This window comes from Xiphias gladius, chromosome 3 (assembly GCF_016859285.1).
Source record: "Xiphias gladius isolate SHS-SW01 ecotype Sanya breed wild chromosome 3, ASM1685928v1, whole genome shotgun sequence".
NCBI classification, from domain to species: Eukaryota; Metazoa; Chordata; class Actinopteri; order Istiophoriformes; family Xiphiidae; genus Xiphias; species Xiphias gladius.
In genome coordinates, this window is record NC_053402.1 from 6,980,457 (window position 1) to 6,993,947 (window position 13,491).

Below are 13,491 nucleotides of genomic sequence, written 5' to 3' on the forward strand. Positions count from 1 at the left end.
TAGACTGGCGACCAGTCCAGGGTGTACCCCGCCTCTCACCCAATGTCAGCTGGTACAGGCTCCAGCCATGCCACGTGTTTGTTTGATCTAATTTTAAACTGGATGCTATTTAACACTATTAATCATATAAAAATGGATATTGTTACAGTATCTTTTTTCATACATTTAAACTATCAGTGTTCACATTGGAATGGCAGAAAATGTTTCAACTATTTATCCATTACTTTTTACATTTTCACAACTTAGCCATTTCCTTTAGCTAAGTATTTTGACCATTTGTTCATTACTTTTACCTATAGTAATAATTTTTATTCATATACCACATACATTATAAATGTACCTATATTTCAAATATGTATTTGCTACTTTTAGCTTTTTCACCATTTTCTATCACTTTAGGGAAGGGTTTAAACTTATGTGCTCACTTGCTTATTAGTTTTCACAGACTCTCAGTTTCAACATGTAGTGGTCAGGCATTACACCTGACTCAATATGTGGATTTTTAAGGCATAAACGCTTTTTTTTTTTTCAAATTAGTTGAGCTACTTAATAATCTTTCCACCCTAGGAAACTGTAGAACTACCTCCTCTGATACAAGTACCTGTAGTTGGGAATCACTGGCTTATCTTATTAGTTCTAATTTTAATAACTAATCATATGTGCTGTATGTACAATCTTAATCTGGAAGTAACACATAACTAAAGCTGTCAAATAAATGTAGTAGAGTAAAAAGTACAATATTTCCCTCATGAAATGTAGCTGAGTACCAGTATAAAGTAGCATTAATTTTAATACTTGAGTAATGTACTTAGTTATATTCAACCACTGCATGCATGTGTGTGCGTGTGTGTAGTGAAGGTTTGTGCATGTTTTTACTGTTGATGGCACAGTGGAGGTTTATTTGAACAGATGTGAACTCTCAGTGCCAGGGTGACCTCAAGTCTTACTTGGCTACACTGCAGCTGAACTCAGTTTAACAAACTGACCTGTGAAAGAAAAAGCTTGCTAACACACTGTGTAATAAGTCCAGGAATAAGGCTACATTTCCTATCACAGAGTAATTGAATCTCAGTGTTACCTTATCAGTGCATGCCTTGCTGCAAAGTGGAGTGCTTGTGTCAGGTAATGTCCTTGTCTTCTGTGAAATATTTCAGTATCAGTAAATAGACTATACAGTAATACCAGAAGTTATATTACTTTTGAGGTCAGATATTTGGCAATAGATTTACACTCTCATTGACTCAAAGTAGAGGGTTTATACCAAATGCACTGCACATTAACAGCACAAAGCATGAGTTAGGGGAGTGCAGAGGTTGCCGACAAGAGCCATAAAGGAGGTGAATTTATGTGTTGGAGTGATACAGGTGGGAGGTCAGAGGCAGAGTGAAGTGTGGAGGGTCGACAAGGATGAAGAGACAGCAATGTTTGGAGAGAGGACAGGAGTGAGCAATGCTAATTTATACCCCACTAATTGGAAACAGCAGAGTCCTGCACCTGAACCGCATTCTCGGCCCTGTGGCCAGCGTCGGGCCCGGGCAACGTGGGAGGGTGATGAGGGCCAGGGGGATGGAGAGATGGGATGGAGGTTAGGGTCAGTGTCAATGGCAGCCTTGTTGTTTCTATCCCTGCAGACAGGATAGAGGTTTTGGTGTGTGTTGCATGTGTAAATGCAAGATGTGTGTGTCTGAGCAGAATTACTGTGTATGTTAGAGATTTTCTGGGGGTCGTGTTGTTGTGACAGTCTCACATACACACACACATCAAGCCGGAGCCAGAGTGAGGACCACCCTGCCTCAACACAGAGAGGGGAAGGGGGGGGGGGGTCAGCTAAATGTGTCATGGTTTCAGTCTGACACGATCTAACATACAGACAAGGCTGGACTTCAGCAGTCTTAGCTTTCTAGTTAAACAAATATGACAGCCTCCTCAGATAATTACCGTACTGTGACCATGTTGAGTCATAGCATCCGTTAATTATTAGATGGGCCGTGTGACTACGTGGATTCATTTTTCAAATCCCTGCTGCTTGTGAGTTTCTGATGTCTTTAATATTTCAGTGAGTGATGGTGTATTCAGATGTTGGCTGTGACTGGGGTCTGGCACTGTGCTAAAAAATGAAGTAATCTTGGAATTTAGATTGAAAAAACATTGACGTTACTTGATGTGCTTCATATCTGCACGATCTGTTTGCACTGCTAAGGCATGAGTCTTAGTGATGGCCCATTAAGGCCAGTGATACCCAACCTGGGGTATTTCTGCAGTTGCCAGGGGGTACGTGGAACGAATGTGAAGTAGCTCTGAACAAAATAGAAAATTACATTTAAAAAAAGATTATATACATATATATATATATATATATATATTGAGTCAGCTGTAACACCTGAACACTACATTATGCGATTGAGAGTATGTGAAAACAAGTTGTAAGTGAACATTAAGCTAAAAGTGGTGGATCACCGGTTAAACTAGTTAGCTAAAATGGAAAAAGAGTTGAAATAGTTAGATAAACATATTGGATAAATAATGACATAGCTAAAAGTAATGACAAAACAGTAAGATAAAAGTAATGGCTTACAGTTAAAATAGTTAGCTAAAAATGGATAAACAGTTGAAATATTTTAAGACAAGTATTGGATAAATTATGAAATAGATAAAAGTAACAGATTAATGGTTGAAATAATTGGCTAAAAGTAGTGGATAAATGATTGAAATAACTAAAAAAAATTAATACATTGCTGAAATAGATAATATTTGTCTAAAACTATTGGCAAAATGGTGAAAAAGCTAAAACTAGTCAGTAAATGGTTGAAATAAAATAATGGGTAACAGGTAAAATATTTATCTGAAAGTATTGGATAAATGGTTAAAAAGCTACAAATAGTGGATAAATGATTGAAATAGTTGACATTAGCTAAAAGTAATGAATAAACAGTAGGCATAGTTAGGTAAAAATAATGGCTGAATAGCTGAAATGTCCAGCTTTGGCCACTTCAAGTAGTAGTATGTAAACTGATGAAAACAACTCAAACATTGACAGCTGAATTGAATGACAACAAAATATTGTTACAGTGTCCACTTTTATATAATTAATATTTTATACAATTATATAATTATTAGTGTTAAATAGCATTGAGTTTAAAATATATTGAGCACATTTGGAACATGATTGCTGGTGTTGATGAGGAGGTACCTGAGGTCATCTGACAGAGCTTTGGGGGTACCTCAGAAAAGAGGTTGGGATCCACCGATTTAGGCCCTGCTTTTCCTAATACTGCTGTGTGTGTGTTATTAATAAAGTGAGCCATCGAGTTAATGCTAGGTGATGGGCTAACTGCATTTATGCAAAGAGAGCATTCCCCTATTATGCAGGATACATAGAGCAAAGAACAGATAAATTGATATGTGATCAAAAAGCCAAATTCTTTAAAAACAAAAAACTGGACATGGACATATGGGGAGGATCTTGGTGGCAAAGTTCTGATCACGCAAGTTTCTTTTGAGGAGAAGAGAATACAACAAGATTTAGATGTGGTAGGGGCTGTTTTGTTTCCCTTTAAAGGCGTGTCAGTTGTCTGCCCTGCTTAAGGATATTTGAAAGAAAAAAACGTCTTTCTACTTCATCACTTCTAGTGATTGACATCTTGATAGACTGCACACATAAATGAGTGTGTGCAAGCCATTTGTGAATTACAGCACCAAACATGCACACAAAGTCCTACATACTCTTCCACTGTAGTGGTTTGCAGCGAGATGTTTGTCCTATGATATTCCTTTTTTTCCACCTAGTATCTATTCTGAGGACCGAGCCCCTAGCACACATCAAAGCCACCACAATCTGTCTATTTCTCTCACGATTTGTCTCTCACACACTCCCTCTCTCTCATGCCCACGCCTATGCACAAACCATGAACAAACCGAAACACATTTGTGTAAGAGTATGTTATGAGAGGGATTCAACATATTCTTTGATCACTGTTCATCTGACAGTAAATCCGCTCCAAAATACTGTTCAGAAACATGAGGGATTTATCTTTTGAAGTCCTCGATTTTAACATACTTACCATATTTTCTTTGACAAATAATATTATTTGAGATTTAAAAATGATGAGATAGAGCCAGAGTCAATGCATGTAAGAAATCCCCTCGTTTTGACACTACCTTATCATTTCCACATTGATTCCACTGCCCTCTCTGGGCCAAAGTAAAGCCACTGCAGCTGCACATCTTATTCTTATTTCTCCTCCATCCTGGCCTGTCATGTATACTTGATGTTTCCATCTCTACTCTCTTCTAAAGGATGCATGGTTTCAAATGGACCACAGAACAAATCAGAGGCCCATTCCTGAGCACCGATGGCCTGTCTCTCATTTCAGATGGAGATTGAAGGGCATGTCTACCCCTGGGGCGTCAGTGCGGATCAGGGGCCTCAGTAGCACCAGCCATCCCAGGGCCTCTGTGTTTCCACTGCGTGGGAGCTGGACCATGACACACACTAAACGTTGAGGCCACCGCAAGTGCCTCTGCCCTGCGATCTGCTGTCTGGTGCACACAGTCATTGGAAAAGCCCTGAAAGCTTCGCATGCATACCTGGTTAGCTCAAGGTCGAATGTGAGTGGAGTGTATGTTTTGGGTTTTGCATCCTTTGAAAAGATATGACAATAATGGGCTCTTGAGCAGGAGTTATTATGTGTTTGGCTGAGTGCAAGAGCTTGTGTTGCTGTAAGGGAAGTTAGATGCTTCCCTGTGTTGTTTTGAGGTGCTTTGGGTTTGTTAGTCATAGCTTACTGTAAAGTGTCTTTTAAGACACTCCTATTTAGAGATTGTTTTGTGCACTACAACTCTGAAGTGGTGTCATGGGTCGGCTCTTCTGGCTTTCCTGGCGGAGGATGTGTGAGGCTTTTGGGTCTTTGAAAACAGGGCAACAGAAGATCAATTCCAGGTTGACGGCACATACTGTGAGACATGGCTCCAATCTTCCTGCATGTCTGTCTCTAGCTCTGGTCTTTCTAGGCCTCTATTAAGCTCCTTCAGCTTTCATATGACCCGGTGATACCCATCATAAGCTGCATGACAGCATATGGACCTGAGTGACATTTGATGTATGTGGCAGGAGTGAGTGCAGCTCCTCTTTGTGTCTCCCATTCATGTGGTGAGGGCAGGATTAAGACTTGATCCAATAGAGCAGAAGTGGAGAAGAACGAGCTCGGGTCAGATCTGCCTTGAATTAAGTCAGTGTTGCAGCAGGAATAATACAATCACCTCCCCCAAAACCCTATAATACTACTGAAGGTTAACGTATGTGTGCTTATGTGTGTTTGTTTGTGTGTGTGTGTGCTGAGCTTGGCCTGTACCGAAGCTGCGACCAAACCACAGGCTGGTGTCCCTTACAGAGATGAGGGGTCTATGTTGATGGTTCAAACACAGCCCACAGCCCCAGCTTCAAAAGGCCCCCAATCATCGCACCCACTAACAGCCAACGGCGCATGTCACTTAATGTGGACCACACTATTCATCAATTATGGTGAGTTCAGGGGCTGTCCAACACCCGCACCACAGCTCCACAAGCAGTGAGTTGTCTTCTGTTCTGACTGAAGCCCCCCCCCCCCGAGACTCCTCAAAGGCCATCTGTTGCAGGAGGTGTGGTGTGAGACCACTAACTCCTCAGAGCTGTCACACTAGCAGAACTCCAGCTTTCCCAATTCTTTCATGCCATGTTATCTTGCTACAACTCCGAACTCCTCATGCTCCTGTAAATTTGGCCTCCTGTAGCATACTTTAAGCCTTACAACAGCTCACCTCTTCCCCTTCCTGATATACTTGCCATTCGCGTCCATCCACACCCCTCTACTTGTTCGACAGTAGGCTAATCCATGCGCCTGTAAGAAAAACAAGTCCACAACCTTACCCTCCTACTCGCTGTTTATATGTCCATTGGCAAGAGAACTGAGTCAAACGGGAACTAATTTAATGTCATCTGATTCTGACATGTCCATGAGGTATCATTTAAGCCCAAATGCCTTTTTGGTGTCCAAGTGACAGGAAGTATATTAAGGTTGTAAGAATGAAAATAAAGGACACCAATGTGGTGACCTTATTTAGAATTCCCTTTAAACAGAGAGATGACGGCAGGACATGCAAACCACACAACATCAGCCAAGTCTTAATCCTCTCTTCCTTGTCATTCTCCTTCTCTCCAGTCCCATTCAATGAGAGGACTTCGGGCGTCACATCTGGACAGGACTCAGGTCAGGTTGACCCGGCACAAGGGGACAGAGGGTGACTGTCATGCTGGCTGATTCATCCTGCGCACCTCCACTGGAGTTGTGCCCCTCCTATCCCGGTCCAGCGGTCCAGTTGCTAGTACACGTGCGGCTGATTCAGTGTGTGTACACCAGAGCTATAACCTCGGCAGCTGTGTGTGATTTTGTATTAATGATGTCTGGGGGCTTCTTTCCTGTTGTATTTCTTTCCCTGTCTGTCCTGACACCTTGTTCTGTGTGGTGGAGACATGCGCTGGTCAGATTGTGGATGTCAGCTGCTTTATGTCAGCTCCAATGCTTCAGTATTTGAATTTTCATTTCATCTGTGACAAGGCAGATAATACACAAACACCTTTTCTTTCTGTGCTTGAAATTTAAGAAAAAAGTGCATTCATGCATGTTTTTAGAAAGAAGAATTAATAGGAATATCTTGAGCAAGTTAATTTTTGATGATATGTGGGGATACAATAAATCAGTGATTCCCAGTACTTTGTCAGTTGCAAGGATTTGTTCAAATAGTTAGCTAGAAGTAATGGATAACCTGCGGAAATAGCTAAAAGTAAAGAATGTAAAAAAAAAAAAGGTTTGGAAGCACTGCTTTAAATTTTGGATCTCATATATCGTTCATAATAATACAAAAAGAAAAAGAAGAAGAAATAATACATGGTGGTCACTTTTAAAATTACAAATTGTGCATATGAAATATTGACTAAATAATGCAAATTGTTGCATAAATCCATGTTGGACACACACACACACACACACACACACACACACACACACACACACACACACACACACACAGACACACACACACACACACACAAACACACACACAGACATACACAGACATACACAAACACACAGTTGGATGGTGCAAGCATTGCTTCATAAACAATTGCAGCCACACACGCTCATGCTAGGAAAGAACATGAAAACAGCACTAATGGGAAAAATATGAGAAAGCTCACAGTGAGCACACCCAGAGAGAGGAGGAGAGAACCGGCTGTTGGACACCGTTGTCTCCGCCTTGCTGGTACACACCATAAAGCGCTGGGATCAGATAGAAAGTTTGCTGCCTTAGGTCACATTGTTAAGAAAAATCCACTTGAATTGCTAGCTTGGATTTTATACATTTGATCTATGGCATATTCGTGTTATTTTAAACAGCTTCCCTCTTGTGGATCCCATTGTTTCACTTTCTATGATTTTATCAGTTACTTAACACAATATAATACACACACATTATATTATTATGTCATTGCTATATTTCTAAATTAGCATATTTATGGTGTCTTTTCAGCTATGTATATTTTATTTCAAAATAAAATGTTGGTATTCAATAATAAAATATTTTTTGGGAATTTTTAAAAATGCAATTCAAAACTAAAAAAGTAACAAGGGCCATATTTTTGTGACATTTAATGTCCTTTCATTATTTAAAAATTATATGTTTCATTTGCTCATAAATTATTCCAGGACTTTTGTCAGGAGGTTTTCTATATTTTTTGTAATTCATGGTGAGTTCATACAGGACTGTTCTGCATTTTCATATGCATTATTATTATTGTTCAGATTAATCAAACAGATAAGGAGTAAAAATCAGTTTAAATTTTCAAATGTTGAATACTGAAAGAAAATATTCAGGTCAGTTAAAAAAATGTTTAAAACTAATGCTATTATTATCACTCTTAAGGCAAAGAATTTTGAGCATTTAATGATAAAGTGTGATGTCTGTGAAATCCAGAAGCGAGAGAACGGCCTTGTGCTGTTAAGGAAAAAGTGTGTCATCTTGTTTATTTTCCTTTGGTTTGCTGTCTTTTCCAGCCCATAGGGCGCGATGATAACAGAAAAATATTGCGGTGTCCACGTCTCACAGCGGACTGCCCCCTCCAATCCGATGAGGGACCACAAGGCCCTTACAACAACATTTTTGCTCTGAGGGAGAGGAGCAGAAGTTACAGCCTGTGTGTTAATGATGGCTCACTAGTGATTCCCTCACATATTTGTTCAGATTTTGGCTTTGCTTATACATACATGCACAAATCAACTCTGCATCCCGTTTTTTCCCCTCTCTGTCCTGGTGAGGTCTCATCTTCCAGAAGTGATACTGGCTGTTGCTGCCGACACTCTGGACTTGTGCTACCTTTGATCTGTGATACTTTTGTTTTTTGTATTCCTCAATTTTCCCTCCATAAAATTCTCATTAATTTTTTTTCATAATGCAAACTCTATCATTGGTCTCTTTGTCTTATCCGTGATGTGTATCCACTAAGACTGAATAATATTTGGACAGGTGTTCTTTCATATACATTAACTTGCCGGGGTCTGGTGTGCTTTTTCATTGCAGTCTCATAAAGAGGAAAAAGGCAGCATAGCCTGGCTGGTGTATCCTTAAACTGGTGCTGTATACTGTAGTCTATATTGTATGTGTAATCCGTAACAATAAAAAACTGTTTAGCACCAATTTTCCTTTACTTTTAAAAACTTATTTTTTCCTGTTTCAGACAACTGTGGAGGCCACATCTGGAAGACAGATGTAGTCACAGAGCTTGTTCTGTCTTTGACTGTTGCTCTCTCTCCCTCGCATTCGCTGCTTCTCACTCACTCTTTCCCCGCTCTCTCTTTCTTGCGTCTTTCCCTCCCTCCCCTCTCTTTTTGGGAAACATGAGAGCTGGGTTAATTCTCTCCGTCCCTCACTTTCTCTCTCTCTCTGTCTCGCTCTCTGTCTCTCCCACCATGGCCAGACCACCCACATTCGGAAAAGCCTAGCTGTTCCTGAAGCAGAGCCACCGGCAGTTTAGAGAGACAGAGGGAAAGCGAATGAGTGAGGGAAGAGAGATGTAAGGATGGGTTATGACTGACTGTTTGAGCAGAGTATCAATTACATCAATGTTAAAGCCATAACCTGCCATTGTGTAAGGAGGAGAGTCTGGGAGAGATGGCTGCTTTATGTACAGCTTTTGTTCCTTTCACCACAGCTATCCATAGTTCCTCTATTTTCAGAAAATACGTGCCCTTAAGTTTGCCTTTGTTATATAGTGATCATCCATAAATTGGGTAAATTTGTCCATAACTGGATCAAATCTATAAAAATGAAAAGATCTCAAGAAAAATAACAGTGAAATGCTCTTAAAACAGCAGCCTTTATTTGCTCGGTAAGCAGGAAATAAGTATCTCTCAGTTCACCTCAGACATTCAAACTTTCCCAATTAGGGTCAATGTCTCCACCTTGTGGATGTTTCTTTAAGTGTTTCCTGAAGTGTTTTGAACCATCTCACCGAGTTTTTTGCACCACAACTTTAAAGTTCTAGTTCACTCTCACAGCTCTCATAGCACTGTTTTATGCACAGAGTGTCGCTGTACCCAGGGAAAAACCTCTCAAAACCCACTGTACACTACCTGCCCAGCATCAAACAGAAACCAAACAATATTAGTGACTAGCTAGTGAACATAGTGGGGCATTAAGCAGCTAAGGCGTCAGATTTTTCCTTTGGGATTTGCTGAAGACAGAGCTAACATAGAGTGAATATTGGATTTTACATTCATTAGGTACCCAGAATCACGACTCCAAATAAATGCTAATGTTGCTCCGTGTCTGCTGGATGTGTAAATAAGTAACTGGTTGCTAACAAGTTCGCCATATGTCAATCTTAAGTTTACAGCTTGTTTCCGCTGCCCCCAAGTGGCTGAAAGTCAGTTACTGCAGGTTTAACAACATTCACATTCCCAGACATAATGGATTAGTGTAGTGGAATGGGACTAGTTCATAACTGAGTAAATTGAGCCATCAAGATGAATTACTAAGCTCACTGCAAAGACAGAGCCAATTATACTGGAGGAAGATATACACCAGCCAAAGGGATTTTTCAAACCTGGCAACCCAAATGTTGTTATTATTAATGGGTTATTACTGATCTATGAGTGTGGTAACATTTATAATATAGAAAATAAGTGCTGGATTTTAACGGTCAAGCTTAAATACTATCCTGACAAGTGCTAGCTAGGAAGCCCATAGCTCAACAATACACTGATTTGTTGAACACAGTGAAGTGACTTTTAAGTGTAACCTAATGCATAATACATTAATATCTAACTAAATCTCTTATTTAGTTTTCTGAGTTTTTCTTCTCCCCACCTCAGTAGCCACTGATCCCACAGTGGCTCCCACCATACCCCCAAATGGCCCTCCCACAAGCAGGCCGACCAGGGCTCCAAACAAGGCCTCCCTTCTCACCAGTGTAGGGAGTTGCCTCACCCAGTCTGTCAGCTTCTCCCACAGGCTCCAGAGAAAAGAGGGCGCAGGGGAGGAAGGGGAGACACTAGTAGGGGGGAAAATGCCATCTATATCCACATTCAGATCACCAATGCTCCTCTCTGCCTCTTCCCGGACTGCTTCCATTTCTTCTTCTGTAACATTTTCCCCTGGTTGTGAGTCTGTGGGAGACCCCTGGTCGCTCATCTCCTCTGCTCTTCTCTGTCTCACTATCTCTACCTGCCTCTCTCTCACTCTTTCTTCGGCCTCTTGGTACAGAGGGCAGCTCAAGTGTTGTGTCCCGCTCTCCCATACTACCTGCTCAACCTTCTCCAGCAGCTCATCAACACCTTTCTTCTCATCTGGCTCTCCACTGTGGGTTTCCAGGGTGTGGTAGCGGTCACCACATCTTTCCACCAGCTCCTGGAGGTCTTTGCGCCAAGTGACAAGGTATTCATCCAGCTGCTCGTCCTCCTCCAGCTCCTCTGTGTGGGTGAAGAGTACAATGGTGTTTCTGCTGACTGCAGAGGGGCCAAACAGCTTCATCAAGACATCCAGGGCCTCCACCTCTCCATCAGCTGGCTGGTTCACAGGGACACAGAGCAGGAAAGCATGCGGCCCAGGGCTGGATAAGGTGATGAAGTAGGAGATGTGTTTTCTCCTTTCCTCTGGGTTGCAGCCTGAGCCGAACCAGGCTGGACTGGAGACTACCACCACCTACAGAGAGACAGCAGAAGCCCCAAATCAAGGTTGAGTAGTGTTTGTGTTTTTTTGCTTTTGACGTGTTGGTGTAACCAAGTGGGATTTGTGTAGATTATACTGAGAGTAAATTAAATGAGAAGTAATATATAAAATAAGATTAAAAAAGTAATCGATGGAGAGCAGGACAATAAATATTTGGGTATGCATAAGCGTTGCATGTGTATCTGTGTGAGTATATATACACATGTATCCATATATGCATGCAGATATGCAGTATAAATATGCTTGTGTGGGTAAATCTTTTCTTTCTTTCTCTCTTTTGTATATATACTATTTTTATTAAAGGGAGCATTTTTGTATTTATTTTTACAGCAAAATAAAATGGGTGTATTGATGTGCATATTATGTGTACCCACAATAGGCCTGTTTGAAAAATTAAATTGGCATTATGTAAAATTTTTCAAATTTTGTATTGTTCTGAAATCACTGTAATATAATCACCACTTAAATTAGGCCCTAGAGCTTTTATTTTTTCTCATTTATGTGTCATGATTTCCTCTACTGAAGTTATAATCCTTAATATTTTCAATATAGCATATCCAATTTTCAATACAATTTATGGCTGACATATATTCTCATGTAGCCATTTAATGTAATTACCCTCATTAGGTACCTCTGTATATAGTGTTCTGCGTAGTCAGTGGCGGGGGGTAGACAAAAGCCTGTAAAAGCCGGTGAGGCCCTGATATCTGTCTTTGTTACCCTTGCCTTACTGGCTTTATATTCCAAAAACTCAGTTTCAATTCAACTTTTAAAAAGATACCTGCTAACTCGAATCACTGCAGGCTTATTTTTTGTGTGGATTCCTCTCCCACCTGTCTGCCTGCAACCTCTCCTCGGTGTTTGCGGCACTCCTGGGTGATGGCATCATCTGTGCCCTGCTCAGGGTCTGGCAGGCCCAGGAAGGTGCAGACTGCTGATCTCTTTCCTGCTCCGGTCCGGCCCAGCAGCACCAGCCTCAGCTCTGCTTATCAAGAAGAAAAGGGCCAAGATACACAGCAGTGGGAAAAAAAAGATAGTTTTCACGGTACACTGTTCTTTGTTTATTTGTAACACTGAGGGCATAGTGTGTGTACGTTGTCCAGAGAGTACGCAAGTTTTTCAAATTTATGACAATGACATCACTTGAATTCTTAAATCTTCCATTTTATGCGTGGAAAAATAATAGGCTATCTGTTGTGCATTTTGCGTCCTGTTTCTACTGTTAGTCAGCCTGTTATGCTATCATGTCATCAGCACGTATAGCCAGAACCGCTTTGAAATCCCCTAGAAGCGGCAGCGCCCTTTGCAGCTGCCGTCTCTTCTCATCTCTTTACCTCACAGATACCGAAAACACGGAATAGGAAGCCGCACCTACCGACTCTTCTCCTGTTTAGTCCCACATGGATACGGTTTTTGAAATACGACATTAAAATTTTAATTATCAGGCGTACCTGAGCGCGAAGCAGATGCTGACATTTCTGATTCTGTTCACTGCCGTATTTAGTCTTGAATCAGGGATGAACACACTTCCTAGTTCCTGCAGGCTGACTCAGCTCTGCCTCGGTACTGGAATGACTTCTCCAGGGGTTATAACACAGATCCATCTGTTGTGGCGGCTGAGGCGAAAACCGGGGCCCGGGGACCACGTGGGGTCCGATGTAAAATGAGTAAACGGTTTTCTTATCACTTCAGCCCATTAGTATTTTAGTAAACATGAAGAGGGCTGAGCTTTATGGTACATTTTCGAGGATTTTTTTTACTTGAAAAACCCTTTCACCTCTTTCTTTCATTTTTTTTTTGTATATTTCACTGCATATAGTCAAGCCTGTTTTATTGTTTGCCCTTTACCTAGCCCTAACACATCTATTTAATGCATTTAAAAACTACAATTACTAAAGTACTCTATAGTAATCCATCTATCTGATAAAATAAGAAGGGTCTACATCCATGCTAGCAACCCTGTTACCACAGTAGTGCTCTTGGAGCTAGGTTAAAATCTAACATCAGCATGCTAACATGCTCAAAATGGCAATGCTAACACGCTGATGTTAAGCAGCTATATTGTTTATAATGATCAACATGTTAGCATGCTAGCATCTGGTAATTGGCACCAAACATAGGGTGCAGCTGAGGCTGATTGGAATGTTATTACAGTTCATCCAGTAGGGAAATATGAATGTCTGTAACAAATTTAATGGCGATCCATCCAAAATGTCTCAGAACATTTTGCAA

General features: G+C 40.9%; 1 protein-coding gene across 2 annotated transcripts; it reads right to left on the reverse strand.

Moving 5' to 3' along the window:
* Positions 1–7,680: 7,680 nt before the first annotated feature.
* Positions 7,681–12,814, reverse strand: si:dkeyp-69e1.8 (uncharacterized protein LOC100001340 homolog). Of its 2 annotated transcripts, none has more exons than XM_040154888.1 (3): positions 12,711–12,814; positions 12,093–12,241; positions 7,681–11,232 (listed from the first exon to the last, which is right to left on the reverse strand). In XM_040154888.1, the coding sequence occupies exons 1-3, from the start codon at positions 12,733–12,735 to the stop codon at positions 10,366–10,368; spliced, it is 1,041 nt and encodes a 346-aa protein (XP_040010822.1). In that variant the 5' UTR covers positions 12,736–12,814; the 3' UTR covers positions 7,681–10,365. The 2 variants fall into 2 exon arrangements, with proteins under 2 accessions (XP_040010822.1, XP_040010816.1); XM_040154882.1 differs by having other exon boundaries at positions 12,635–12,807.
* Positions 12,815–13,491: the final 677 nt, after the last annotated feature.

What these genes read in the sequence shown, in the direction of transcription:
- si:dkeyp-69e1.8 (XM_040154882.1), bottom strand. Translation starts at nt 12,686, where the DNA reads ATGTCGTATTTCAAAAACCGTATCCATGTGGGACTAAACAGGAGAAGA. An exon ending in ACTAAACAGGAGAAGAGTCG is followed by an intron (nt 12,242 to 12,634) that starts GTAGGTGCGGCT and finishes CTTGATAAGCAG; the next exon opens with AGCTGAGGCTGGTGCTGCTG. An exon ending in GAGAGGTTGCAGGCAGACAG is followed by an intron (nt 11,233 to 12,092) that starts GTGGGAGAGGAA and finishes GTCTCTCTGTAG; the next exon opens with GTGGTGGTAGTCTCCAGTCC.